General features: G+C 39.8%; 1 protein-coding gene and 1 long non-coding RNA gene across 13 annotated transcripts in view; one reads left to right on the forward strand and one right to left on the reverse strand.

Moving 5' to 3' along the window:
- Positions 1 to 1,368: 1,368 nt before the first annotated feature.
- On the reverse strand, positions 1,369 to 19,412 carry USPL1 (ubiquitin specific peptidase like 1). 4 transcript variants are annotated; one of them, XM_030477441.1, is made up of 9 exons: positions 19,214 to 19,368; positions 15,216 to 15,382; positions 14,527 to 14,655; positions 12,804 to 13,461; positions 8,731 to 8,817; positions 8,185 to 8,314; positions 6,816 to 6,941; positions 6,003 to 6,163; positions 1,369 to 4,839 (listed from the first exon to the last, which is right to left on the reverse strand). In XM_030477441.1, exons 2-9 carry the CDS (start codon positions 15,312 to 15,314, stop codon positions 2,957 to 2,959), a joined length of 3,273 nt encoding a protein of 1,090 aa, XP_030333301.1. In that variant the 5' UTR covers positions 15,315 to 15,382; positions 19,214 to 19,368; the 3' UTR covers positions 1,369 to 2,956. The 4 variants fall into 4 exon arrangements, with proteins under 4 accessions (XP_030333301.1, XP_030333303.1, XP_030333302.1 ...); XM_030477443.1 differs by lacking the exon at positions 15,216 to 15,382 and having other exon boundaries at positions 19,214 to 19,412; XM_030477442.1 differs by lacking the exon at positions 19,214 to 19,368 and having other exon boundaries at positions 15,287 to 19,076.
- A 16-nt stretch (positions 19,413 to 19,428) lies between these two features.
- Positions 19,429 to 27,915, forward strand: part of LOC115604379 — a 34,781-nt gene continuing 26,294 nt past the window's right edge. For 2 of the 9 annotated variants that reach the window (XR_003990243.1, XR_003990246.1), the window contains exons 1-2: positions 19,751 to 20,220; positions 25,987 to 26,089. This is a non-coding gene — a long non-coding RNA (uncharacterized LOC115604379). Of the gene's footprint in view, positions 19,501 to 19,589; positions 20,221 to 25,986; positions 26,090 to 27,915 lie in introns of those variants that run through there. The other 7 variants (XR_003990242.1, XR_003990248.1, XR_003990244.1 and 4 more) reach the window with 5 other exon arrangements.

The following is a 27,915-nucleotide window of genomic DNA, read 5'->3' on the forward strand; positions in this document are numbered from 1 at the left end:
CTGCTCGGAATCCAACGTGCTTTGCTCTAAGCACAAAAGGGCTACCTGGAGAATAGCAGCTGTTTAGCTTTGCAAAAGGAACAGAGACAGGATGCAATAGTTGTCATTGCATACATTGTCAGGAAGGGAATAATTATTTACAGCAAAAACCAATGCTGGAAAAATACATGGCAATAGCCAGCCATGAAAAACATCAAGATGAAAATCAGGTTTTGTAATCAGCACCACAACAAATTTCTAGATCAGTGCTCTAGTGGGTATACAGCTAAAAATCCATCCAGGCAGCTCCTTTGCAGATGGGCTGCTTCATTGCAGGAAAGATGTGAGAGACAGCCCTTTTTTTCCCCTGTACTCTTGAATATATCACAAAGTACTAAGATCTGAATCAAAGCGCCAGAGCTGATTCTGAACTAAAATCTGTAAATGTCTAAGTACCACGATTGTGCCTTTCCCAAATCAGAAGACACAGACTGACAATATTATGTGACGCAAGAGATGAAGAAACATGTAAAATATCACACATTCAAGTGCTCAAGGCTATTAGGTTTTTGGAAATATACCCTGTAACGCTGATAAAACCACCAAAATACAGTGACTAACTTCTGCTCACTAATCATATTTGCTATATGCCCACCTAGTGTCGTTCTAATTGACAGAAAACTAATACAATGCCTTGTGTTCTTTTTATGGCAAATAAAAAGCTGCATTTTAAGGCTAGTCTCAAAACAAGAAGTCCAGTAACCACTGAATTCCAACATTTGCTTTGGTCATGGGGTTTTCATTCAATTTCAGCTGAATCCTCACTTGCACCCGATCAGAGGTGGTAAAACATTTATGGAAACAGACAAAGCTGCACAGCATCATCTTTAGTGAACTATTTCAGGAAAATAAAAGGCAGCAAAAAACTTGCAGCACTAACAGATTTAGTTTTATACTTACTTTAATCTCAAGTGCTATTTATTTGCTCTTGGAGCCTTTATACGTGTGTGTACCCATGCTGTATCCACGCAGCTGCTGACTGAGGACTCTTGACATCAGGAGGTCTCTTCCTCGTGGTGCCCTGTGCATTCTGTATCCCACCAACTCCAGGCTTGCCCCTTCACTCACCCCTGGGTCTGTGGCATGTCTGGAGCCAGCAGTGAGAGACTTGCCACTCCACAGCTGCAGGTAGCTGCCACTCAGTCACTCACAGCAGCTCCCCACTGCTTGGGGAAACCTCTACAAGTGGTCAGGGGTGGGAGACACAACGCTTGTTAGTGTTTTACATATATAGAAACCGCTGGTTGCAAAACTCCACAGGAAAATCCTATCACCCCCCTCAAGTCTTGCAGAGGCACCTGGTTTATTCACAGATAAATCAAACTCTAATTTTGGTCAGCATTTTAAGATTTTTAATGAGGGAATTCACAAACAGGCCAATATCTCACCAGCTGTACACCGGCACTTTGCATTCAGAATCCGTGGATTTGTTTTCTACTGTAACGTTACCAATTACACTGAAAACAAAGACGGAGCTCAAGTTCTTTACAAAGACTTGTATCTCAAGAATGAAACCATTCCTTGCCTGAAGTGCCAGTTCCATAAACGTGTATGTAATTGCAACAGAAATAGCTTGGCAAGGTGAGTTCAGTGCCACTGACAGTTTTTCAAACACTTCTTGAACCCGGTTCAAGCAATCCAAGACCGTTTAGATCTGTAGCCATGCCTTGTAATAACAAATACGTTCAACTACACCTACTGGAAGAGCAAGACTGAGGATTTAATTCTTTTAACTTGAGATCCAAATCAATGAAAAAAATGCAGAATACCTCTAAAAATGACTGAAATAAAGACTTGCAGAGAAAAATCTTGTTATTTTCAAGTGCAAGAAAAATGTACAGCTAATCTAATTTAGCATATAATATCCTGAGGTCTGTGTCTGTGAATTTAAAAGACTCCCAACCATCAAAATGGAAGCTACACAAATCCAGAAACACCAAGATGTGAATCCCTCTGCTTACTCACTGCTGCACTGCCACATTTTCCATTATTTTCTTCCTATTGGCCTTGCCTCTCCTTGGCACACTCACATATAGATGGGGTACACTGTTCTAGCCATGAAAATCTCCTAGTGACAACAGTAATGGGTGTTAACTTACAGTTTAATTCTTAGAAACCTTTCTTCTATTAGTGAATTTGTAGCTATGAATAATCTACAGTTACATCTGATATTCCTTCTCAGTGCTGCAAACATTGGCCTGAATCTTAGTAATTTTACTTAAAAAATAACCTGGCTCAGAAGAATATTCTGCCAAATTGTATTTTCAGTTACCCAGGATGAAAATTCAATACATGCCCTAACTTTAAATAGGAAAATGTCTACCATGCATCTGCCCTTCCTTGGATCCAAGGGGTGTACACATCAGAGTGAGCTTACACAACAGTAATTTTGAGAACAGAGTTCCTAGCAGAATAACAGCCTCCAGTTTAGTGTTGCAAATGATCTTTGTATCAAAGGATGCAAACATCTCTGGTTACAGAAGGTACTTTTGTTTTCTTGGGGTTTTTCTTAAATGTCAGACAAAGTAACTTCATGAATTGGGTGATCACTACTACCTAAACAATATTTCTTATACCATTACATCATGAAGACTACTGAAGTTTATTACTTCTCAAACTCAGTAGAATATGGATAAGTTTTCCATATTAAAAGCAGCAAAAATTAAGACTCATAGGTGCTTTTAGTTAAAAGTCATCATTATATCTGACAGGTAAAATAACTGCTTCTCAGAATAATAAAATGCATTAAAACCTTATTTGTCTGCTACAATAAAATAAAAAAAAAACCAACCTCAAATAGAAATTGTTCAAGTACAGCCAGTGTGCAATTAAACTAGTTAGAAAATATAATTTAATAGTGCTTTGTTTCAAAATATACATAATATTGAAAAATACTCAAACCCAAGAAACCGAATATTTACCAAGTTTCAAACAAAGTTTCATCAAAATGAGGTAAGTCTATGTCACCTGCCATTGAGCTCGGTGCTGAAATGGAGAACAGGTCTTCAAGGATGTCCTCCCTTGTAGGACTTTCAAAAGCAAGTTTTTTCACACTGGATTTGCTTACTGTATGAAGTTCTGAATTACTGTCCTTTCCAGGACTGTAATAATTATGGTCCTCACTTGTCACTGCTGCATGTGGCACACTGGTCTTCTCATCAGACGCTGTTGCTGGAACACTGCTATCCACCATTTCCATATACATACATTCATCCTCACTTTTTGGAGCCTCTAAGGAAGCAACAGTTGAAGTAGGGGACAGTAACTCTGCCAGTATTTCATCATTGTTAGTGCACCCTGATACAGAGTTTGTGCTGAATTCAGATGCATTATCTGCAGCATCAATCTGACACTGCAGCTCCCTTAAAAAGCTCTGCAATAATTCACTGTCGTTGTGAGATTCTGCCTGTGGTGCAGTGCTTTTATCTCCATTCACAGGTTTTCCATGTTTCATCTGTTCCACTGCCAGCCTATCTAATGAAGCCAACTTCTTCTTTTTAGCATTAAGTTTTTTTAACAGTTTTAGCCGAAGTTTTTTTGTTTGGTCACTCTCTGACTCCTCTGCCTTCGCAGAGTTATGGCTATGTGACTGGAACTGAGTAGCTTTACCTGAGGTACCTAAAGTACTTCCTGACTTAGTCCATGTTGGACCTTCAGTAGTGGTATGACTTGCTGTTGGAAGACGAGTGCTTTGAGAAAATCCTCTAAAAGTTGATAAACGATGAATATTATTGCTTTGAGGAACCACTGACTTCAGGGCCTCAGTGATTTTGTTTGTACCTCTGCTTTGAAATCCACCAAAGTTACTTGCTCCCTTAATTGGCAACTGCACCTCACTTATTTTTTGCATTGAGGGAGTTCTGCAACTTCTCTCATTCTTCAGAGCTGAGGCACTCGAAGGCATAAAAGAAGTATTCTTCTTTAATAATTTCTTTACCCAGCTTCCTACAAATCCTCTTTTTTGGTCTTTGTGTGAAGGCTGAAAAGAATTATTGGCAGCAGCAGAATTGGCAACCTGAGAATTCACTACAGTTTTGCTTGCATCTTTTAAGTCAGGTGATTTTTGTATAATATTCTCTACTGGTGACAACTTCTTGTTTAGCTGTAGTTCTGAATTTAATCCATGCAAATCAGTTCTGCCATCTGTTCTTTGAGCAAGTGAGTCAGATGGGTCAGGGTGGTGGGTTTCGGGCACAGGAGGAGTAATATTTGTTGGGTTCAACTTTTCTAGAGGTAAGCAGATGCCGGAATTTTCATATAACATGCATTTATTGCTCATAGTTAGACTAGTTCCAGCAAACTCTCCTGTACACAGAGTGTGAGGTGAAAAAGCTGATTCCTGCTGTTGGGGTGTGCCCATTTCAACAACAGGGTTATTTCCCACCACTTGCCCATTTGGCAGTGATTTACCTTCTGAGTTAACTTGAATTTCTTCAAGCATCAGTGTTGCAAGATCATCATGTGCCAGATTTTCTAAACCACGAGGAACGATACTTTCATCCTCAGCTACCCGCTGCTGCTTCTTATCTGGATTTCTCATAGAATCCTCTTTGACATGTTCTGCAGGTATTCTGTCTACAGTGTTATCAAAACCACAGTGTAACACTGTGGAATCTGACTGTACATTATTGAGAGGAAAATCTTCAATATTTCTACTCTGGAACTGTGAATTTGGTTCTTCTGACACGTGTGATGTTTTCTTTTCCCAGATAGCAATATGAATCTCTGAAGGAGGAACTCCAAAACTTGTATGTCTCTTGCAATATGGCCCCTTTAAATCATCACATTCAAGCCAACTTCCTGAAAAATAAACAGCAACTAGTGTACAGACTCAAAGACTTAAAATTGAAGTCACTATCCTCAGACTCTTGTCAAGTATTTCTATTACCCCATTCCCCTGATAAGCAGAAAATAAAGGTTTTCTCCATTCTTTATTACATCAGAGAAAACTGGGAGATTTTCACTGTAAAAAGATCAAACACAAGCAGAATTTGCAGCAATATTATTACAGGCCAGAGCAGGTCAACACAAAAAAAGTAAGCTAAGGGGTTTTTTTTATCTGAGCTAATGATGTGACTGATCTTGTCTGAAAATACCTGCACAGGTCTGAGTAAAGAGACAGCTCTCAAACAAAGTTTCTCTGTAGGCTTTTACATTGGCTGGCTGGGAGGCACAGGGGTTTAAGAGAACCTGCTCATCTAATAATCTGCATCATCTTCTGCAAATTGTCCATAGATCATGAGCAAATATTTTACAGCTTTAAGAATTTAAAAATACATATATAGGATGTATAGGATGTTCCTAACTAGGCACTTCCTAGCTGCTTCCTCTTCCTACTTCTTAAACTCTGGCATTATGATTTAGACAATTTTCATGTTATCACCCTCGATAACACTACACTCCATTCTCTTTATAGAAACATGAGAATCAAAATATCAACTTTTCATCTTCTCTGATTATGAAGTTCCTATCAATGGTAGAACCATCACACCATCAGTCATGTTTCTAACACGGATTTGTACCTCCCACCCCTCAGGCACAAAAAAGTTCAAAAATGAAAAGAAACTTCATTAATGCTGGTAGTTCCACAGGTTCCTCTGTTTTCAGCCAAGAATGGATTAATAACTGACTTCAAACTAACAAACACCTTATGTCCCACAGCTGTGCTCACACTGTATTTTTTAACTTTTACAAGGTTATTACAGAAAACAAATCTACCCAAGTAACTTTTGCCAGCAAGTACAGTGTAAGGCAAGACACTTTTTCAGTTAAAGCAAACTGAAACCTTCACCCTGAGTAACAAAGTTCCCACAATTATTCACAAAATTTTAATATGAAGTTTAGAATCCAGACAAAAGAAATTCTTGTTCTTATATATGGACTGTTGAGAGTATTGCAGTAACCCCTAAAACAGTATTTGATGTAGATTCATGAAGTATTATAATAGAATTTATGGTTCTTACCATCAGAATTCAAAGACCAGGTTATGAAGTGCTGCTTATCTGTTTGATACTGAACAATAGACGTTATTTGGTAGGTGTTTTCTTCAAACTGAAATGAATAGTTCTCCAGGTTGTTGTGTGGCAAGCCTTCTACGAAATGTAACATTAATATTGAGGGTACTCTAATAAAGAAACAAGAACGAACCAGTTTATTTCAACAAAATAGTGGCAAAAGTTCCTCATGAAAAAGTATCTCAAAGAGTCCTGCCCTTTCTATTCTGCTCTCACACAGGACTCTTCAGATTGCACAGTAGTCAAAGGATAAGAATACCCCAACTGGATATTCCATTTTGTTATGGATTAGGGGGAAAAATCAATACCACATAAAGGATTTTTGAAGTGGGGAAAATGTGAAAAAAATAGGACACAACTGTGCCATAACCACAATAGGAAAGGACATTGTTCTGAAGTCCAACTAGTAAATGGATGATCAAACAACATTTTTATCCACCAATGGCAGGGGTTGTGAAATAGCTGACACTGGATATCAGCTGTCTATATTTACTACTCGGTAGTAAGTATTTATGACGTAGCTCAAACACATGCACTGGTCAGCGTGTTAAAAACTGCTCTCTGTTTCACGTTTATTAAACACTATTTGTCCTTTCAGCATTTAAGAATTATCTAAAATCTTAAAAAGCATTTATCAGAATTTAATGTTTAGAACCTCTGCAAACCCAAGATAACAGTTTTGGTTTTGAAAGTGATACGTTCAGTAAATTAAGTCTCAGAATTTTACGTATTTTACTTTCGAGTTCACATATTCAAACTTACTTTTCCAAAACCATCTGTCTTCTTTGAGATCTATCACTACAGTTATTACATGGTCCAACATGAGTAGCGTTAAGTGGGTGCCAATCAGGGATTATATTTGTGAATGTCGTTAGTGTTTTCCTAAACCTGGATACACACAGAGAGTGAAAAAAAAAAACCACAAAACACACAAAAATAGAAAAAAGAAAGAAAAAAAAAGAGTAAGTTGAGTTGCTGGTCAGAACACAATAAATATACACACTTTATTAGGAGAAAAAAGTTATAAAAATGTTAAGGCAAAGCCAAATTCTACTCATATTCATGCCATTTGTGTGAATTCCAAAAGCCACCACTTGTTTTCAGCAGCTCTGTGGCCTTCAGTTTCACATTATTTGCTCTTTCTCCCTAAGCATGTAATGTCTGTTTCCGTCCCAACGTTAGACAGACCTTTTACCACGTTCTGTGCAATTTACTGGCTAACACAGAATCTCAAGGAGAGAGGAAGAGGCAACAAATTACCTCACAATCCATCTTATACAAGGTCTTGTTTTCAAAAAACAGTACACTGAGAGCAGAGATTACACAGAGGTTATATTGTATAAAAATACAATGTACGGGATATTAAAGTGAAATAACATAGTATATTCATTCACCAGCTACAGAAAGGACTTCCTTTATATTCAACCTAACCTATTTTTTCAACTTTAAAAAAACCAACCACAGTATGTAACAAAGGCCTTTGAACACATCCTATTAACCAGGACTATACATTAGCTGGCAGTGTAACAGACAGCATTAATCTCATCTCACTTGTGGATCTAGAATTCTATTGTATAAACCTAAGATAGCGGAGAGAAACAGGTATTTTTCAAGTAAAGTGAGCTGTCTTCTGAAGGTGTCTCTCTTTTCGTGCCTACTTTAAAGGAGCCTAAATTACTAGCTTGTACCTGCAGCTACACAGAAGTAAATCAATTCTCAAGAAACTAACTCCCTGTAATACTATTTTAAAATAGATAATTCATGTGAGAGAATCTCTGATTCTTTGTAATCCAAACGCATATTACAGATATTCCTCAACAGCAAAAGGGTACTAGGCATATATTTGTTAGAACCACGACAATTCTCAGCAAAATCTCAGAGTGAGCATGGCCAGGGACTCACAAAATTACCTATTATTTCTTTCTTAAGTGACAACATGGTTTCCCAAGACATGCCATAGCAGTAAACTATTTGCAAACACTAGCCTAAAAAAGCAGATCACTTAAAACTTCACCAAAAAGCTTAAGGTGTTGGTGAGATCTGGAGATACAAAGAAAATCAACTATTATATGCAGATTTTAAAACAGTAAACAGAACAGTTATACAGAAGCTACTTAAATAAAAATCTCACCGGTTCTGGTATTTGTAGCCACAACATGCACATTCAAACTTCCATGAAAATGAATGCAAGAATAGTTTCTCAGCTTGTTGATCCAGTTGTAAGAGTAGAGGCAGTGCAAACACTGGACTCTCCTTCTTACCTTCAAAGACGGGACAGAAAAAACAGTCACTGACTATCTGAAATCAGCTTTCAGTACTTCAAAAAGGAAGATAGTAAGCTTCTTGCTATGATATTAATTCCAGTTATCCCTTCGAGGCTGTATTTCTAATCCTCACAGCACAGAGATTGATCCATGTTATTAGGTTGTTATCAATGACAATTTCTTGAGTACAGCATAGTTACAAAGACCAGATTATGCTCTCGAAAGTCAAAAACATTCAAGAGACAAAACAGCTGATCACACTGTAAAGTACGTGTATGTCACCAGTAAGAATCAGGTATGTGAAAAATGCCTTACATGCATATCTACATACATATTTTTATGTACTGATATACAAGGCATAACATGGAGAGTTTCCTGAAAGTAAATACAGAGATGCTGCACTAATTACTTACCAAATTCACATCTAAGCTGAGCCTGAAGCTGTGTGAGCATTCTGTTTCTGATTTCACTGAGATGAGATTCTGCTTTTGGAAGAGCATCTGAAGAAAAAAATACATATGTCTTCATGTATTTATGTGTAACACCCCCACCCTTTCACACACATATGTACCCCTAACACGCACTCATTCTCTGCCAACTAATGCCTTTCATATTGACCCACGCTTGCCTAAAACTGTTGGTAAAACAGCCAGTGTTTGGTATTAACTGATTTGAAAATTATAGAAGAATTTACACAAGTTATTCACATTTTACTGCAGTCTGCTAACCAGAAATTACTTGACCTGACTTAAATTATGGCTGACTATGTAGCAACAGTTAGATAGTAACAACATTTAAGGATATAGTGGAAGGTGTCCCTGCCCATGGCAGGGGGTTGGAACTAGATGATCTTAAGGTCCTTTCCACCCCTAACCATCCTATGATTCGATGACAGTGTAACCACACATTACAAACCCTGGAGATTCAGAGATTGAGGGAAGATTTTAAAACTAAAGATCAAAAGTGCAAAAATTTGCTTACATGCTTTTGAATGTTATACACTTCATAATAAAACATGTTTTTTCTACACGAATACATTCCTTAAGTACAAGCAAGAATATAACTTCTACTACACAATCGTGATCATAACTTGCACAAACTGAAGGATTTAGAATAGCTGCTAAAAATATTTATTCCTTATAAAATCTATGTATATAAAAAATGTAAAAAAGAAGTTTCTTGCTGCTCTTCTGCTTTTAATTCTTTTTAAAAACAACTTATGTAAAAGATGCTTAAAAATTGCACAGAGGAGCAGAATAAATACTGCATCTATTCTCCACAACAATCTTCATCCAATCCCTTATCCACTGTTGCCAAATAAACTACTTTGTTTTCCAGCAGTTCCTGGAAATGATTTCTGGAAAGCAGAGTATATGAACTACCTCAGAATATTTTTGGACCACCAAACCCCTGCCCTGTAAAAGAGTATGTCTTCTTTACCATAAGGTGGATGAAACAATTTTTGATACACCTATTATTTTTCCCAGGAAAGATATGACCTTCTTAAAGTTATCTAATGCTGTTCTGGGACTATAGTTCATATATGTAAACACACTTTTCCTGAAATGCCTATTGAAAGGGGAAAAAAAAAAAACAAACCATGAATCATAGAATCACCTAGGTTGGAAAAGACTTCTAAGATCATCAAGCCCAACCATTACCCCAGGACTGCCAAGTCCACCACTAAACCATGTCACTGAGGGCCACATCCACACATCTTTTTAATACCTCCAGGGACGGTGATTCCACGACTTGCCTGGGCAGCCTGTTCCAATGCCTGACCACCCTCTCGGTGAAGAAATTTTTCCTAATATCCAATCTAAACCTCCCTTGGCACAACTTGAGGCCATTTCCTCTTGTCCTAGCACTTGTTACTTGGGAGAAGTAATACCATGTACCACTATGAAGGGCTATCAATTCATTAGTTGCTCCTCACTCAGAAAGACCACCTTATTATTAAAACAGCTAAAGCCAAAAAGGGAGGTGCCTTTGTCTACAGCCCACCAGGAGGAAACAGGGGGTAACCACCACCTCTCACATCAAATGAGGGCCACAGGCAGAAAAGATGCACACAGGAAATAAATAATGGTTATGACATGGGGAGAAAAGACAAATAAAGATAAGAATGTGGTGAAAGGCAGCAGGCAGTGGTGATGAGGCTGAGAGACACAGGAGCTCAGAGAACAAACTCTTCACCTTGGCAGGAGAAGGTAAATGGAGTCCCCAGGAGTGGCCAAGAGGAAGGAAGAATGTGGCTGTATCACTACTCCAGGCCGGATGTGACCCTTAAAATTTCACACTCTATTGGGACAGGCAGTTTCCCCTCTAAAGGCTTAGAAACCAGAATTGAAAGTAAAACACTACACATATTTACGATATTAGAAACATCCAGGAGCGCTGTGGCTCTGACTCATTATTTTGAACATGTAATGATGGCAATATTGTGACACTAACAGCTCCAATTTACTATAACGGAATCCTCATGCAACACATGGTGGAAGAACACAGCTGCACACACTTTCATGGGGAGTGTTACATGTTTCTTTATGATTTAGGCTGGTTTAATAGCTCGGTCCTCTTTCAGGTTAAGATAATGGGAAGAAAAATTCCCTTTACTTGATGGTTGTGACCCAGACATTATTATTGGAATTCACAAAAAAAGGTATTATTAGTTATTTTTATCACTGATTAACATTTTCAAACCAGAGCCTGAAGTACGACCCAAATCCATATTAAGCACATTTGGCCCGATTTGATAAAGGTACCCTTAATTTTTATATAAGCAGCCATTAAATATTTAAATGGATTCTTCAAAATTTGATCAAAATTGCAGAAGAGATCCAGTGTTGGGTGTAGAATTGTCTGTGCAATCAGATATTAGAAATTAAGCAGGACGATCTTCAGCTGCAAAGTTTGGTTCCAATACAGTTCCCAGCTTCCCCAAAAGCCACAGAATTTAGGATCATTTGGAGACTCAGGGGAAAGACCTTATGGCGTGAAGCTGTGGATGGAATTTAAATCGAAATTATTTATATCCTGTTTTATTTTATGCCTTTAGTGCTACTCCATAAAGCAAATTATAACATAAATGTAAATGTGTCAGCATTGCACAAGCAGTGCATAGATGCGGCTGCTAAAGGATCCCTACCAATGCCACTTGTCCCATGCTAATCTGTGAACCTTGGACCCAACATAACATGTTGTTTGTATCCAGAACTTCTCTATGAGCAATAGACAAAACAAAATATCTCTAAAATAATACGCAGCTGTCATGGAGCACAAAGGATGGCCAAGGGAAGGTAAAAAACCAGCTGAGAACAGCCCCTGAATATAAAGGCTGTAGGAAGTCAAGTCCATCCGGCCTGTTGGTTTGACAGCTGCAATCCTCACTGAATCTTTTTGCTAGTTTGGACACAGGGATGACACCAAAACTGCCTTTTGAGTAATTCCTTCTGTTAGCTCTGCTTTACAGCTCCTATTTATTAAATTATCGCCTATCCTTTTTTTATATCTGTTTTCAAACAGAAACACAGGGATAGGATTTATGAAAGCAAAAAACCAGTCATGGGTCCTCTGCCCCAGGCTACTTAGCAACTGGAACTGAATGAAAGGCTCTGGTTCCATCTCTGGCTAACCAGAGATCAGTATTAATTCTCTAACAGATGATGTCTTAGAATTTCAGACTTAAGACACCAGTGGGTCAGTTCAAGGGGACTAAGACAAACAGATCTTAGAGTCTTAAACTGAATACACAGTACAGGAGCCGATCAAAGGCCGTACTTGTTGATTAGAGTGACACATCCTCCTCTGACCCAGCTGTGCTGCCCAGAAGGTTGCCTCCAGCTGCCCATCACCCCCCCGAGCTTGGAGGTCACAGTCCTCAAACCTGTTAAGCTGCACCTGTGAGTACTCACTAACCCTTTCAAGAAGATATGAACCAGGTTAATGTGTTTGACCAATTTTGACTGAAACAGGTTAGGAAGTGCTATCATCCACAGCACAGCTTGCAGACCTTAGGGGAAGCATTCCTTCAATGAGTGCAGCTGGAGCCAGAAGCCAAAATATTTTCCCAGCTTTACTGTTTTTGATTTGCCTCTTAACAAGGCCCATTTATACAAGGATATAAGCCACAACAGAAATCATTTTGTAGATTAAGATTAGAACAACATCCTAATACGTTAACCATGAGACAGGAAGGAAACAAAGTTAAGCTCAATTACACAAAAAAAATCACAAATTTCATATGGGAGATATGACAATAAAAAATTCACGATATACTTAATGTTTAATGCCTTCAAAGCATGCATATTTGCCCAAGAAAAAGAGGTTACTGGGATTCTGCTAGATAAAGCATACTACTCTGCAAATTCATGATAACGAGTTGCAACTCATTCTTTTGTGATCTTGAAGTAGAATGAAGGCATATTTAAGGGAACTGTACTAAATTCCACATATTTGTAGCAGATGAACAGCTGAATTTACTCACCTTTTACTTTACTCCTTTTACACGTATTTAGAAGAACAGTTGCTTGATTATATTTTGCTAAGAGTTCCTGGAGTAAACATTTTCCATCATTATATTCTTCTGCTAAAGCAAATTTTAATGTTTGTAAGTGTACCAGTGCTGACAAAATACAATCTAACCAACAAAGGTTATGCACATTTCTCCACTGAAGACATACATCTGTGTTATTACCGGAACCTTTATCACCTTTGAGCAAAATTTCAGGTGTTGTTGAGGAAAGTTCAGAATTTGAGAAGAGTTGAGTTCTGGGACTAGAAGTCTTAGGTGGACTTGCTTTAGAGTTGTTGGTGTTTGTGGTTGTTTCAAAATCCACATTCTGCATGCAGGCCTCCACACTGATACTAGGTTTTTGCTGGTCATTTTGTAACACGTCATGTAGGCTTGACTTGGGAAGACATAAACCATTCTGATAGCTTTTGACAACAGGGTCTGTATTGATACTGTGCACACCATTTGCCACATTATTCGTTCTTGCTTTTTTTGGATGTGATTCAACAGAAGAAAAGTCACTGACATCACACAACTTCCTTTTCTTATCAGTAGATGGAACTTGATGATTTTCTGAATCAGCAGAAGTAATTATGCTGTTCAATGGTTTATAACCAAGAGGGTAGATACACTAAAGGAAAGAAAGAAAGTTACAGTGAAATCTACAAAGCAATTTCAGGTGAACAAGAGCTAAAAAAAGTGCAAAACATACTCTTAAAATGTAATGTAGGACTTCTGTAAAGTGGTATTTTAGTGAAATCAAGAGATACATTCAGCCATGTTGGCTGTCACCAACTACCTCATTGTTTTTCATGTGCCCTAGCATGGTTTCCAGGAGAATCTGCTCCATGATCCTGCCAGGCACAGAGGTGAGACTCACTGGTCTGTAGTTCCCTGGGTCTTTCATTTTCCCCTTCTTGAAAATGGGGTTGTATTTCCCTTTTTCCAGGGAAATTTCACCTGCCATGATTTTTCAAATATGATGGACAGTGGCTCAGCAACTTCATTCGCCAGCTCCTTCAGGACCTGCGGATGGATTTCATTGGGCCCATGGACTTGTGCACGTTCAGGTTCCTAAGATCATCTCGAACCTGATCCTCTCTTACAGTGGGCCTAAGGTCTTCATTCTCACAGTCCCTGCATCTGTCTTCCAAGACTTGGGCACTGTGGTCAGAGCATTTGCTAGTGAAGTCTGAGGCAAAGAAATCATTGGGAACCTCAGCCTTCTCCAAATCCAGGGCAGTCAGTTCTCCCGTTTCCTTCTGGAGAGGGCTCACTTTATCCCCAGTCTGTAATTTCGCTTGCGATACACCTACAGAAGCCTTTCCTTTTGTCTCTGACATCCCTGGCCAGACTCAACTCTAACTGGGCCTTAGCTTTCCTGACCTGATCCCTAGCTTCTCAGACAATGACCCTGTATTCCTCAATATCATTATTTAGAAGCAGGGAAGGATGGGAAAAGCAACTCAAAGACCCATATCTAGTCTACTCTGTACTCATTTAAAGGCACCAGTCCATATGGCATTGCTATACCCTCCCCACTTATAGTGGGAAAAAGCAGTTGAAAAGTGAGGCAACAAAGGCTTCTTCTTCCAACAGACTGCTTACCACCACCAAAATGCTGATCTTAAAGAGGTGTAAATGCTGAAGGTAAGGGCCTCTGCACAATCAAAACACCTGTTACTTAGTGTAATACCTGAGGATTTCCACAAAGAAAAATGGACTCTTGAAAATTAATGCGGTAAGTCCGTAAAACTTGGATCTGGCCCTTCTCTTTGCAGACTGGACAATGCTCATGTGCAGCTGTTTCCTCGGGATTACAATTCTAAAAAAACAATAAAATAAAAGAAAAAGCAGCATAAATGTATGTATTTCATATGTTATCCCAAGGTAAGACATACATACATACCAAGATAGAAAACCAACGTGCAACTTCTAAATATAATATGTAACACAGTCTTAAAAAGTAAACTAGATTTTTAAAATATATTTACAAGAGACACATTCATATGCTAGTGTTTAAAATAAATTTATCTTTCGATTTAAATATTCAAATATTTAATAAGGCATCTTTAACAACACAATTATGCAACATTTCATTCTACTTGAGCTAAACCACAGGACTTTTATTGCCAGGGAACACAAGCTCAGATCTTTTGAAAGACAAATAAATTTTAACAGGAATGCAAACAGCAGTAAAAATAGTGCCAGTAAAAAAATCATAGGCACAGATTTACTTAAAATAATCTTTCGCCATTGTTATAGATTTCCGTGGAAAATAATTTTGAGATTTTTGGTTTTTTGCAAAATTAAGACCAATTAAAAATCTCTCAAAGCAGAGAAAAATATGAACTTTGCACACATGTAAAACAAGTTTCAACTGACTTTTCCCAAATACCCCACCATGTGGAGTGTCGATTTCCCTATACCAGTCCCTTCTCCAATCACTTGCAAACCATTTGTAGTCTTCTGGGTATCCATCATTCTGAGCCACTGGCTAATTTATTTCACTTGTAACAATGTCATGACCACTAAGGCTTTTTCAAAGACTCCTGAAAAATAAGAAGTGAATAAAACAATTAAAGAAAAATTAGATTAAATTTGGAGAAAAAAAAAAAGAGAAGATACCAACAATAATGCAGCCTGTATATCCTGAGGAAATTAATTCAGAAGAGTATTTTCTTAACTGAAAACACTTATTTTCTAGTGCAGATTATGAACTCAAAACTTTCCATTAAGTCACGTAATAGATTTAACAGTTTAGGCCCTGAATTTGCAATCTTATCTATTCTTTGCACTCTACAAGGTCTCACGTTTTCCAAGTACACTACACTTTGCAGAAATGTAGATATTGTGCCTGGGCATCTCTGCTTACTGCACCTAACCCTCAGAGAGAACAAAAAACATGGGTACAACAAGATCCCATACAGTTAGAGATGGCTGCTGAGGAACATTTAAAAAAAACCCCACTGTTGCATCTTTCAAACCAGTGAATTTATTGCATACTAAACTATTAAAAGTTTGTCCTGCAAACGTAACAATTCTTAACTAAAGAAGGGCATCCTGCTGTTACTGTCACTTTTTGGAAACCTCTCCTGATGTTATTTTAACACTATTATAGACTTCCTAGCAAACTAGAGGTCTTCCACGGTTATCACTCCTATATAACTCTACTGCATATTTTACAAGTGACACTGAATATTCTACTCCAAATGATTTCTTATATTCAGGGCCTAATTTGGTCTTCTCACATGTCACACATACACAGAAATGTATTTGTGGAGAACAACTTCAGTATGAACCGGGCGTATATCAGAAGGCAGCTCCTTAAGTCTATTCACTGGCACTGAGGCTAACTATACCTTTGTCAACTACACCACAATAACCTTGAATCAGACAGAAAAACACTGAAGTTTAGAACTACAGGGACCGTTCTGCTCCTGCTGATTTCATATGGAACAAACTAGAATAAATGCATACCTCCTTAAGGCGTTAAGGAGGAAGTTAAGGTAAGTTAAATTGTGAAGTCATCAATGTAATACCTTTCCTTCAGCCACGACTGTTCCCTTTTCATTATTTCCACTGAATAACATCCACTCCCACATCATGATGCCCTTTCAACCCTTTCTTACACTACAGCACTAACTCAGATTATAGTTCATTTCAAAAAAAGAAATTTCCCAGGGCATTCTTGGAGACCTGCGTAAATACCAGCTCAACCCAAAACCATTTATAATCCTGGGCAAGGACAGACCCTACAGAACTGGACAGAATACTAAAAACCAACAGAGCATGAACAAAACCAGTTCAGTAGGAAAATGTAACAAGTCATTTCAAATCGGTCCGCAACAGCAACTTGAAAGGGTCAATATCAGATGATGGTGTGTCCTATCGACACTTTCAATGTCTTCAGCAGCACTTTCCAAAACTACCAGGCTGCAGCATGTGAAGACAGTATACCCTGACTTATAAAACTAATGGTGGTAACGGATAGTGAGAACATAAAAATATGAACCCACATGCTTTAGAGAGCATGTTTAGTTTTCAAAGTAGAGCTGGAAGGTGTACAAGAAACAGCATTGTCCCAGGCTCAACCTAGCTAAAAATTCATGAATTAGGTGAAAGTATACAAGCTTGTGGACTATAAAGGAAAGGCAAGCTCTCCAATTTTTCACACAGCAGCAATATCACTATCACGCTGTGACACAACTCCATTACGATATATTTAGTCTAGCCAGGAACCTGATTTTCGTAATGCAAGTTGTGCAGAGATCAGCCATGCTAAAACACATAACTTTACTCCCCATCCTACAGCAGGCAAGAAAATGTCTCTAACTATTGTTCAGGGGGCTTTTAGTCAATTCCTTGGCCTGCAGCAGTCTCAGCTCTCCAGAGCAAATAAAATACACAGATCACATGACTGGAACTCCAGGCAATTTCTCACCACATAAATACAACTCACACTCAAGATTAGCAACACTAAGAACCTGCAGGTTATTCCTTTCTAAGCTTGCCTTGGGTTTATAAAACATTTATTTCTTTGCAAGTCCCTGTTTTCCCTGTCATCACTCTCAAAAGGAAAGCAAGGGCTTTTGTTATGTTCTCTGATACTTCTGCTCTTATTTTTAAAGCTTAAATACTGTTCCGAGATGTACAACATCTCCCTCAACTGTAATCACCCAGCACTACAGTACTGGAGTAAGGACTTTTACTGCACTTATGAACATAATAAACTTTAAGTATTAATTGTCCTTTTATTTCAAAGACATAAACTCAACAAGCAAATAAAACAGGTCTGACGGTGCTAGATACGTAGCGTGGTACCAAGTGGCTTGCCTGCACTTTTCAGTATTCGTAATGTTACAGCAAGTTACTAGTGATCTTTGCACAATGTACAAAAATCGGGCATCAGGTCAACAACTGCCAAAAAAACCAAGTCAATTAAAAGACTAATGTATTAAGGGCTGAAACAAGCCATTGTAGCAACATGTAAATTCCACATTACAGATAGGAAAGTACACAGGAATGCACTTTCAAGCTTACTGGACCATGTTTTAAACCATTTATGTTACTTTCCTTCTTTTACCCTGGATACTTGAAAAATGTAAAACAAACTATGCTTTGGACCTGGTATAATTATTAAGGTTATGCTCATGTTTCATTGAGTAGATGAGTTGATCTAATGGGTCACTGCTGCAGAACAGGGAGGTCTCCTCTATCCTCGTTTCCCTCTTCCCACCTTCTCTAACAGCTGACGTCTTTGTCAGACTTTCCACAAGCTAGCTGAACTCACAGAGCAGCAAAAAACTCAGTAAAGCACAAGTTTTTCTGCTCTTATAGTAAGTTAAATTAGCCTGTGAAAAGGTCTGATGAGCTGCAGAGCTGACAAGGCAGAAGACTGAAACCAAGGAAAAGGTGGAGGACTGGAGATACAGGTTTGATGCACGGACTGTTAGATGGCTAAGGAATTGGTAGAATGGCTGCACTCAGAGTTACAGTCAATGGCTCAATGTCCCATGTAGAAACCAGTAATGACCAGTGCTCCTCAGAAGTCTGTACTGGGACCAATACTATTTAATACCTTTGTCAATGACATAGGGATTGAGTACGCCCTCAACAAGTTTGCAGATGACACCAAGCTGAGTGGTGCAGTTGATATGCTGGAGGGATGGGATGCCATCCAGAGACCTTGACAGGCTTGAGAGGTGGGCCAGTGCAAACCTCATGAGGTTCAACAAGGCCACATGACAAGCGATAGGGACTACCCGTTTTGTTGACAAATCATTCAGTCCTTCCGAAAAAATGTCAGTTGGTGCAAAGAAAATACAACCTAAACTAGTGCAGTTTATTATAGATGTGGCTGAGAGATGCAAGCTCTCAGGAAGGGACGCGGCACAGAGGGGTGTGGGGTGCCCGCTGCCAGGGCTGTGCTGGCCCCTGTGCCGACGGCTGCCCTTTCTGCAACACCTAAAGGTGCTCAGCTGCTGCAGGCAGAGCTGTGGTTAAACAGCCTCCTCAGTTCTTAATCCACATCCAGAGTGATCCATATGTTATGGAAAGACTGCAGAAGAAAAAAGTGTTTGTGGAGTCAATTGTCGGAAGGCAACAACACTGACCAGCGGGCACATACACACGTGTATGCGCTAGTACCTCACCAACAGCATCCTTTTACCAGCGAGTGCTTCCAGCCGCCCCGCACGCCCTCACCGCACAGCTACTGACATGAAATACTCAGTCGGCATTCAGGAACCCGTGAGACACCGCTCCCGCCCCCCAAGCCCCGAACAGGCACCCGCCGCCTCCCAAAGGGCTCCGCGTCGCCATCAGGGCGCCGCACACAACCCCCGTGCGGCGGCCGCCTGGCCTGCGGGCCCCGCTCTCACCTGCCGGCCGCCGCCGTGCCTCGGCGCCCCGCGCGGCGCTGGCGGCCCCAGCCCCGAGCTCCCCCTCAGCGACCTTCCCGCGCCGTTACGCGGCGGCCGTTACTCGGCGGCCGCTGCCTCGGCGCAGCCCGCATGGCCGCCGGCCGGGCTGCTGCGCAGCTTCCGGCGCGTCCCCGCCGCCATGCCGGCCCGGCACGCCCCGCTCCCGGCAGGCATCGGAGGCGGAGCCGCCGAGCGGCGGCTGGGCGGGAGCGGGGCTGCGCGGCGGCGGCGAGAGCGGGCACGAGGTATCCTTCCCTGCCCTTCCCCCTCGCGGAGCGGTGGGAGGGGACGCTGCGGCCCGCGGCCCGCCCGCCTCCATGGGGGCCGGCCCTGCGAGGGGCCCGCGCCGCGCCCCTCCGCCGCCTGCCCGGGCGCCTGAGCTAGCTGGGGGCCTGCAGCGGCTCCCTGCGCCCGCCGAGGGGCGAAGCGCGGCAGCCGCGCCCGGCGCAGCTCAGTGGCGGGAGGCGGCAGCCCTGCCCGCCGTAAGCCTACAGCCCCGGGAGGGACCGCGCTGCCGCCTCACTGCCGCGCTGCTCTAGCCGTGCCTTTGCGCGTTGCTCGGGGCAGGGAGTTGATGATTAATCTGTAATTCATTGAACACCTGCATAAGTCACGCCCAGGGGTGGTTTAGCCTTGTCCGAGATTCGGGACCTCGGGTTTTGCCTTCCTCTCCTGTCGCTGAGGCGCTGGTTCTGCCAGTCCTGCTGCTGCCAGAGTGCTGCGGTGGTGCGCAGGCTCCCTGTGGAAAATCTCCTAAGCAGCCTAGAGCTTGCCTTGCAGTGTTTTTTGGATGCTTCAGTCTCAAGAAGCTGAGATGATGTGGGGCTCTCGGTCTCAGCGAGTATTTCTGCATTAGCAGCCTCAGGCTGAAAGAGCTCTCAGTATTTGATGCTAGCTTTTGAATCCACACTGGCCCTTTTTCGTCGAGCGTGAGCTGCAAGGAGCTCAACAGCAGCGGCATTTAGGTCAGTGCTCTGCTTCAGTTACGTCAAGCAGGCTGTCAGTCAGTGTGGACCAAGCCAGCAGGGTCCCCGGGGCTGGAGGAGGGAATGAGTCAGGGAACTGTTCTAGTGATAGCACAAAAAAAGCCTTCTCTCTTATTGCCTGCCTCTGCTTTGCTGGCACCTTACTCTGGGTTGCCTTTTTGAAAAGGCATGTAACACTGTATGACTTACATTCGTGAAATAATCTGTTACTGTGGTGGCTCCATTGTCCCATCCATATCCTCGCATTTTATTGTAGCTATTCCTTTAATTTGTACAGCAATGTTTTGAAGTTCGAATTAATGTTTGAAAGGTATTTTTCTTTATTGGAAGGAATTATTTGCCTGACTGGAGAAAGATTGTAGTGAAACTTGGCAATAATTTTATGTGGAGTACTTTTTTGAGCCTCGGCTTGGGTTTTGACTCATTAGTGCTTTCATCGTGAAGAATGTATTTGTTCAGTGTATTTTCATCAAGAGTGTAAAGCACTTCGGGGTATGTTGAGTAGGAGCAGGAACTGGCTGGCTCTGCAGCCATTGAGACTGGTGTTTCCGTATGCATCAAATGCAATGTGTGTATTTCACCTCTTTTGCAGTTGCTCTGTTTAACTGTTAAAACTGGTCAAATAATGTAGTCCACTGAAGAATGTTTTTAAGTAGTTTCATTAGGTAGTTGTATGTATACGGTGATTTTACTCCTGGTATTTTAGAACCCTGAGTAATGTGGTTTTAGCCCTAGTAATACTTAGGGTTAAAATACAGTGTTTGCATGTGTGCAATTTTTAGCTTGTTTTCCTTGTAGTTTAGGTTTTCACTTTTCCTAGGGGTGACTAGGGTCCATTTTTTGGATTGGGCTTCCACCAAGCATAAGCTTTTGTTTCAAGTGTATACTACCTAACTGATGATATGGTTAAAGGTGTTTGCTTATGTTTGTGTGTGCTCTAGAATGATTAAGTAGGTATTTTTCCTGCTTGTTAGTGTGGAGTAATGTTGAAAAAAGCTCCAGTATAGATTCCAGTTCTCTGATCAGTTAGAATTCATGACTTGTTGCTGTTAAGATTTTTAAAGCTAACATAATACCTCCCCTCTGCTCCTATCCTTCCCCTTCCCCCCCACCCCTCCCTGCTTTTTTGGTAAGTTAACATATTTTGGGGACAGATTTTTTAATAGGGCCTGTAGCAATAGGTCATGGGGTAATGGTTTTAAACTAAAAGAGGGTAGGTTCAGACTAAATGTAAGAAGAAATGTTTTACGATGGGAACGGTGAAACACTGGCACAGGTTGCCGAGACAAGTTGAAGATGCCTCATCCCTGGAAACATTCAACCTGGTCAAGTTGAAGATGTCCCTGCTCATTGCAGGGGGGTTGGACTAAATGACCTTTAAAGGTCCCTTCCAACCCAAACTATTCTATGATTTCATAATTATACTGTTAAGCACCACAGTATAATTTACTGGTATCCCTCCTTTCTTCCTCCCTGACATTGAAGTTGAATAAAGGAAAGCTTGGGCCAAAGAAAGATTCCAGACCTGCGTTTTAACATGTGCTTGAGGAAGAGAGTTTGCATGTTGGCAGGGAAAGGAAACTGAGGTTTTTCATCTCACAATACAATAGAACTTCATTTGTCCTGAACAAAACACTCCTAAAGTAATAATTACTACATGATGCAAACTCCAGAGTCACCAGGAATTGGTTTGGGTGTTCCAGATGTGGACTTGTAATGACTTTGGGATCTACTTAGGCTGCTGTTTGCTCACATGTTGTTTTCTCTGGCATGTTGTGTCAGTTTGGTTCAGATTTAACTAACAATGTATGAGCACATGGCTTATTTCTGGTTTTATTGACTTCTGTCTTTACCTTTTTAAACTTTTTCTTAACGTAAGAAGAGGAGAAGAGTTTTCTGATACATTTTTGAAGCTACTTTGGTTCAGGGAAGTGAACATACATACCTGATTTAACTTTCTGAATCAGGGTATCCTCTTGTTGCACTGTCTGCAAGCATAATTTGCCAACTTCGTGATTACATCAGCAGTAAAGACTTCAAAACAGTTTAAGTATTAATTCATTTTAATTTATTATAATATTTCTAAAAAGCGTATCTGGAATGGGCACTTTCCATGACTGAAGCCTCTTGGCATGTACATTGGGCATGTAGAGTAACAGGAAAAAAACCCCACCCTCTTTTTTTTTATTAGTATGTTCAGATATGGAGGAGAAAAATTAATCACATAGCGGCTTCCTCCAGGGTGAGCTCTAAAATGAGTGTTGCTTAAGCCTTGAGATATATATATCTCTCAACAACAACAACATATATATATATATGCTGTTGTACAATCCTGTTTCCAAAGAGTAATGTATCTGCACCAGGAATCATTATCTGGGAAATAATTATGCATGTTGGGGAAATAATATTCAGGTCATATATTTAGAAGATTGTACTCAGGCTGAGAACATATGCTATTCATGTGTGTCTTCTAAAAATATTTTCACATGCAAATTACACACCCGTTGGCTGCTTCCTTCGAACCAGATTGTCGCTGCATGATGGTCCCTGAGAAACTGAACATGGAGTGGGAGGTACTGACTGAAAACCTTTGCTCTGAAGGTTTTGTTTCTCAGCTTTTGTTTGCTTGGCTTTCATTCTCCTTTTTCCAAGAACTAACAAAAGAACATTAAAATTTAAACTTGCGAAGTACCATTTTGGAAATGTAAGAAGAATAAAGGAACTAATTGTTTCCCTACTATGGAGTCTGCAGCCTTGCTGGAGAAGAAGGAATCCATTCACTGCTCTGAGTTAAAGGCAGACTTATTTTTTTTCCTTGGTTCTTAAGAGTAGTCCTTATTTTGTCATCCTTAAGAGGAGCATATTCTTTGCTCCGTAGCAAAGAGAGAAACCAAACACTTTAGGCCTGATGCTGTGTTCTCAGAAATCGCTGCAAAGATTTCCAGTTGGGAATTGCAGATGGCCTTCAAAATACTTCTTAATTTTCATTCTATTATTTGAGTTATTTTACCTCCCTGTCCTACAGCCTGTAGGCTTCTGACCCCATTCCAGTAGGGAACAATAGCCAAAACTTACTGCCTTTGTGTTTTCAGAAATGAATTATTTGCAGACATATTTCTAGTAGGAAAATATCAATGATGAAATGTTACTTCAGAAACCCATGTAAAGATGGGTGATGTTTGGTATGATCATGATTGCTGTGTTGTGCACTTGTGTCCTTAAGATTCTTCCAGTCGTTAGGTTATATTCTTGTGGCATTGTGGTGTTGTATTGCTTCTCTTAGTGTAAGTCAGCATAAATAGAAAATATATTTTCACATTGACAAAAGAAATTAAGTAGGACCCAGCATGAGATAATATAACAACAGTCAAATAAAATTGCTCTCTCTGTATGGGTACGGTTCTTGTCTAGCTTGATTATGATGGCAAGGACTTTAAAACCTGATATGAAAGTTTGGAGATGCGTTGGTTGAAAGACATACAAAATAAAAAGTATTAGAGCAAGTCAAGTGTTTTGAAATTAAGTGAACAAATCATAGATACTATTTGATGCCCAGATATGTTATGTTGGTTTCTGGGCTCATACTGGTTTTCTTTAATTGGTGTTGCTCTTTAAAGGCAGCTTATATGTGACTCTTTGTTTGGTCTTTATACTGGCTTTCTATTCTTCTGCATGAAAGTCTGAGATTTCTAAGGTTTTGGGGTTGTCTTGTTTTCTTAGTTATGATTATAGTTTTAAGTGATGGACTTCTGGCAGAATTCAAAGACGTCTTATCAGCAAGGTCATTCTTTAGTTTTGAGAGTAGTGATTTTCAGCAATAGCAGCTGAAGGCGGTGTTTTACAGGACTTAGGAAAGTTGGGATGATGTAAAATGTGCTGTTTCTCTTTTGTATTTATAAAAGGGAAATCAACTCTGAGTTATATCCACGCAAGTATACAATATTTGATGTAACACATGACCCTCTTAAAAAAACCAGGGTTTAATTGTTTCATTCTGGTTGTGAAATGACTTTGAAGGCTGGCTGGTTTGTTTTCTTGAAAACAAGCAGTAATCAAACATTAATTAAAGTCAAACCATTGTGACTTTGGGAAAAAGTTTCTAAATATCTTGCCTGCAGAACTTGGTTCAGATGTTAGCAGAATGAAGAATAGTAACACACTTGCAGTCCAAGAAGTTAACCAGTTCTTGTTAGACCCTATAACACGCCTTGATGTTTTTCATCTATTCCAGTTTCTGGTGCTTTCAAAAGGAGGGCATCTCTTCAAGTAAACTGATTTTGTACTGCAAGATGGCAATCCATAGTGAGAAAGAAGAAGGAGCAATGATATATTTTGTGGAAAGTTTAAAAGTGACAGTTTATATATTCTTGCTTTTATCTAGTTAAACTTATATTGACATATTATTACCTATCCATTAGGGACTTTCCCTCCAGTACTAAATGATACTTGAGCTAAATTTTATCACTGTTATCTTGTGGTCCTTTCCTTGTTTAGTCTTGGATTTTTTGCTTTGTACAATCCCGTTTAGGAAAACATCCTGTGTAAGGGTACTAGTAGTGTTATAGCCACCAACATTGTGTTTGAGCAGAGGCTCCAGTTGCTGGCATCTCTTTCTAATAAGTGCTGTATAAATGCAAAGAAAGACCAATGCTTATTCTGAAAATACCTGTCCCATCTCCTCTATCTTGAATTGCCAACATATTGCATGCTTCCCTGATTTTGCACACAATTAGATGAGTCTAGATAGTCTGTTCAACTTGGTGGGACTAATTCTGTGTGAACTTTTATAGCCTTTGCAAAATCTTTCCTGTTTGAATTATCCTTTGGTGTTTTTTTAAATGTCTAAAAATGTAGTATCAGGCTTGTTGTTAATGTGTATTTGTGAAACAGCTGGTGAATCTGTTGGTATGAATTCATTCCTTAGGTGGGGTTAGTCAAAGAAAATAATTTGTCTTTATGAAGTGTAGGACATAGATATTTTTTTATGTCAGTTTTTATTTCGTGGTGGTGCTGAAAGGCCACATCATGATTGAATTTTGTTATGTTGGTAAGAATACATGTGGTTCTTCACCCTCAAAAAGCAAACATTTTGGGCCTGGAGACCATTATCCTTCTCTAAATAAATGAATGTTTGAGAAAAATCCCCGAACTGTTTGTAGAGCATTTTTCTCTAATTCAGGTCCTGTGCTGGCAGGGGATGTGGGGAGTGGACATGGGGGGATGATGGTGATGACAAAAAGCTATTGTTTTTTTTCCCTGGAGCCTAAAATATCAATAGTTCAACTTTTGGCTGAAACCAGTTACCACCTTTGTGTTGCTGATGTAAATTTATCACCTCTCTCATTCTCGTGCATTCCAACTTATTGGCCTGTTAAATGCATCTAATTGTATGTCCTCCTCTCTGTTGATCTCTCAACCTTTCTTAAAAACTAGAGATAATATGTTCCAAAGCTGTGATAATGTTCAGTGATTGTTCTAGGTAAAGCATATTTTCTACCTTTGCCTTTAGGACAGAAGGGAATGGCTGTAATTGGCTTTTTCAGCCTGATAGTGCTTTTTCCTTATATCAGGAATGTTACTAACTAGCCACACTGGTAATTTCCCTATAACCTGTGGTGTGTTAATGCAGAAGTTTTTGAGGTGTGCTGATGCCATGTCATCTGCATACTGATGATGTTCTCTGTATACAGTACAGTATACTTGACACTCACAACTCTTCTTTCTTTTTGTTTGTTTATTTTCTAGTCAGAGTTGTCAGAGAAGTAGTATTGTACCTTCGCCAAAACTGAAAACCATCTGCTTTTTATATGGCAGCAGCACCTAGCAAGGTTTGGGTATATCTGTCTTGGTAAGATATCATTAAAGTACCTCCTTGCAATTTGTTCACTCTTTCCTCGGACAAGGTGCCGGGACACTGACTTGTTACTGTGGTGGTCAGGTGTTGAGCTTCCTGTCTCAACTAGAATGCCAAATACTATATACTTCAATACAAAGTTACCACAGACATGGAAACGCAGTTAGTTTTGTTGCAAACAAGTATTGTTTAGTAAAAAATTTACTTCTAAAACCAAAAGTGATATAGTTTGGTGTTAAAAGGGAGCTTAAATATTTAGTTGAATCAATTATTCAGCTTTATTAGCCAGAAAAATATTAAAGTTTCTTGATAAAACTGTAAAAGAAAGGTATCTAAGGTGGAAATTTTGCTGGTGAAGACATTCTGCCAGTTTGGGGATCTGTCTGATCTCTCATTTTTGCCTTCAGAATTGCTTGCTTGATTCCTGTCTCCGGCTGCTTCCTACCTGCATCTTTCAACCATGTCCCTTTCAGGACCATTTGGCTGGTGCACGTGTAGCATCATGTGACATAACTTCTGCTACATATACAGGGGAGACAAAGTCTGCCGAGAGGTCTAGATTTAACTCTTCTTGTGGATAATAAAGAGTAACATTCTTGGAATACCCTGTACTTTAAGAGCTAGTATATCAGGTCAAATAGGGACAGGCCCTCTATGCAACCTAGCATATGGTAGTGGCTATTAGTGAATGCTTGAGAATGGCATGTAAATAATGCCTTGAGCTGTAGAATTTGAAATGTTTTCAGTGTATTTTTTAAAATACTGGTGTTTAAAAATGCCTTTCAGATAAGCCTAAGACCAAGGTTATCAGAGCTGCTTAAGTCAATTCCTTTCTATATATTCTACTACTGTTTATTTCTTGTTGCTGTAGTTATCACTTAAATCACATTTTTATGGTTTACGTTAAGCGTCCACAGTAAACAAAAATGACCATGAAACGCTAATAAAAGAACAAGTAAATAAAATATTATGTTCTCTTTCAGTTGTATTAAATAGATTTAATTAATATGAAGTTGTTTAAATATCTGATGTTCTTTACAATAGCAGGTAATAAATTATTTACTGGTTGTACAACAGGGTTTTAAATTCTTCCACAAAAAAAGCAGCAGAATGCAAATAGTGGAGGTAACTACATATATCAAAGGCTTTTTAAGAGCAGGAGAGGCTGCCCTTTCAGCCAAGTAGCTGTGAAAGGAAAGGTAAGCAAAGATACTGCTTTAGTCAGTATCAAGTCTAAATAAAGCTTTTAAAGGAGAAAACCAGCAGATCTTAGCTGGGAAAGCAAGGCAGAATGAACTGACAGCAGTAGTAATGTGAGAAGTAAGATAATGACTGCAAGCATGAAATGCAGATATAAAAAGGCTGCCACAGAGTCATTTTTGAAGAGGGTGTGATACTGGGCTTTTTAAAATTATTATTATTATTTGCCAACTCATACTTTCATATATACTGTTATATATATTTCATACATATATTGTTAGAACGAGTCCAGAGGAGCCCATGAAGATGATATGAGGGCTGGAGCACCTTCTCCTATGAAGACAGGCTGAGAGAGCTGGGCTTGTTCAGCCTGGGGAAGAGGAGGCTCCAGGGAGACCTTACAGCAGCTTCCAGTGCCTAAAGGGGGCCTACAAGAAATCTGGAGAGGGACTTTTTACAAGAGCACATAGTGACAGGACAAGAAGTAATGGCTTCAGGCTGAAAGAGGGTAGATTTAGATTAGATATTAAGAAAAAATTATTCACTGTGGGGTTGGTGAGGCCCTGGCACAGGTTGCCCAGAGAAGCTGTGGCTGCTCCATCCCTGGCAGTGTTCAAGGC

Source organism: Strigops habroptila, chromosome 2 (genome assembly GCF_004027225.2).
Source record: "Strigops habroptila isolate Jane chromosome 2, bStrHab1.2.pri, whole genome shotgun sequence".
In the NCBI taxonomy this organism is placed as follows: domain Eukaryota; kingdom Metazoa; phylum Chordata; class Aves; order Psittaciformes; family Psittacidae; genus Strigops; species Strigops habroptila.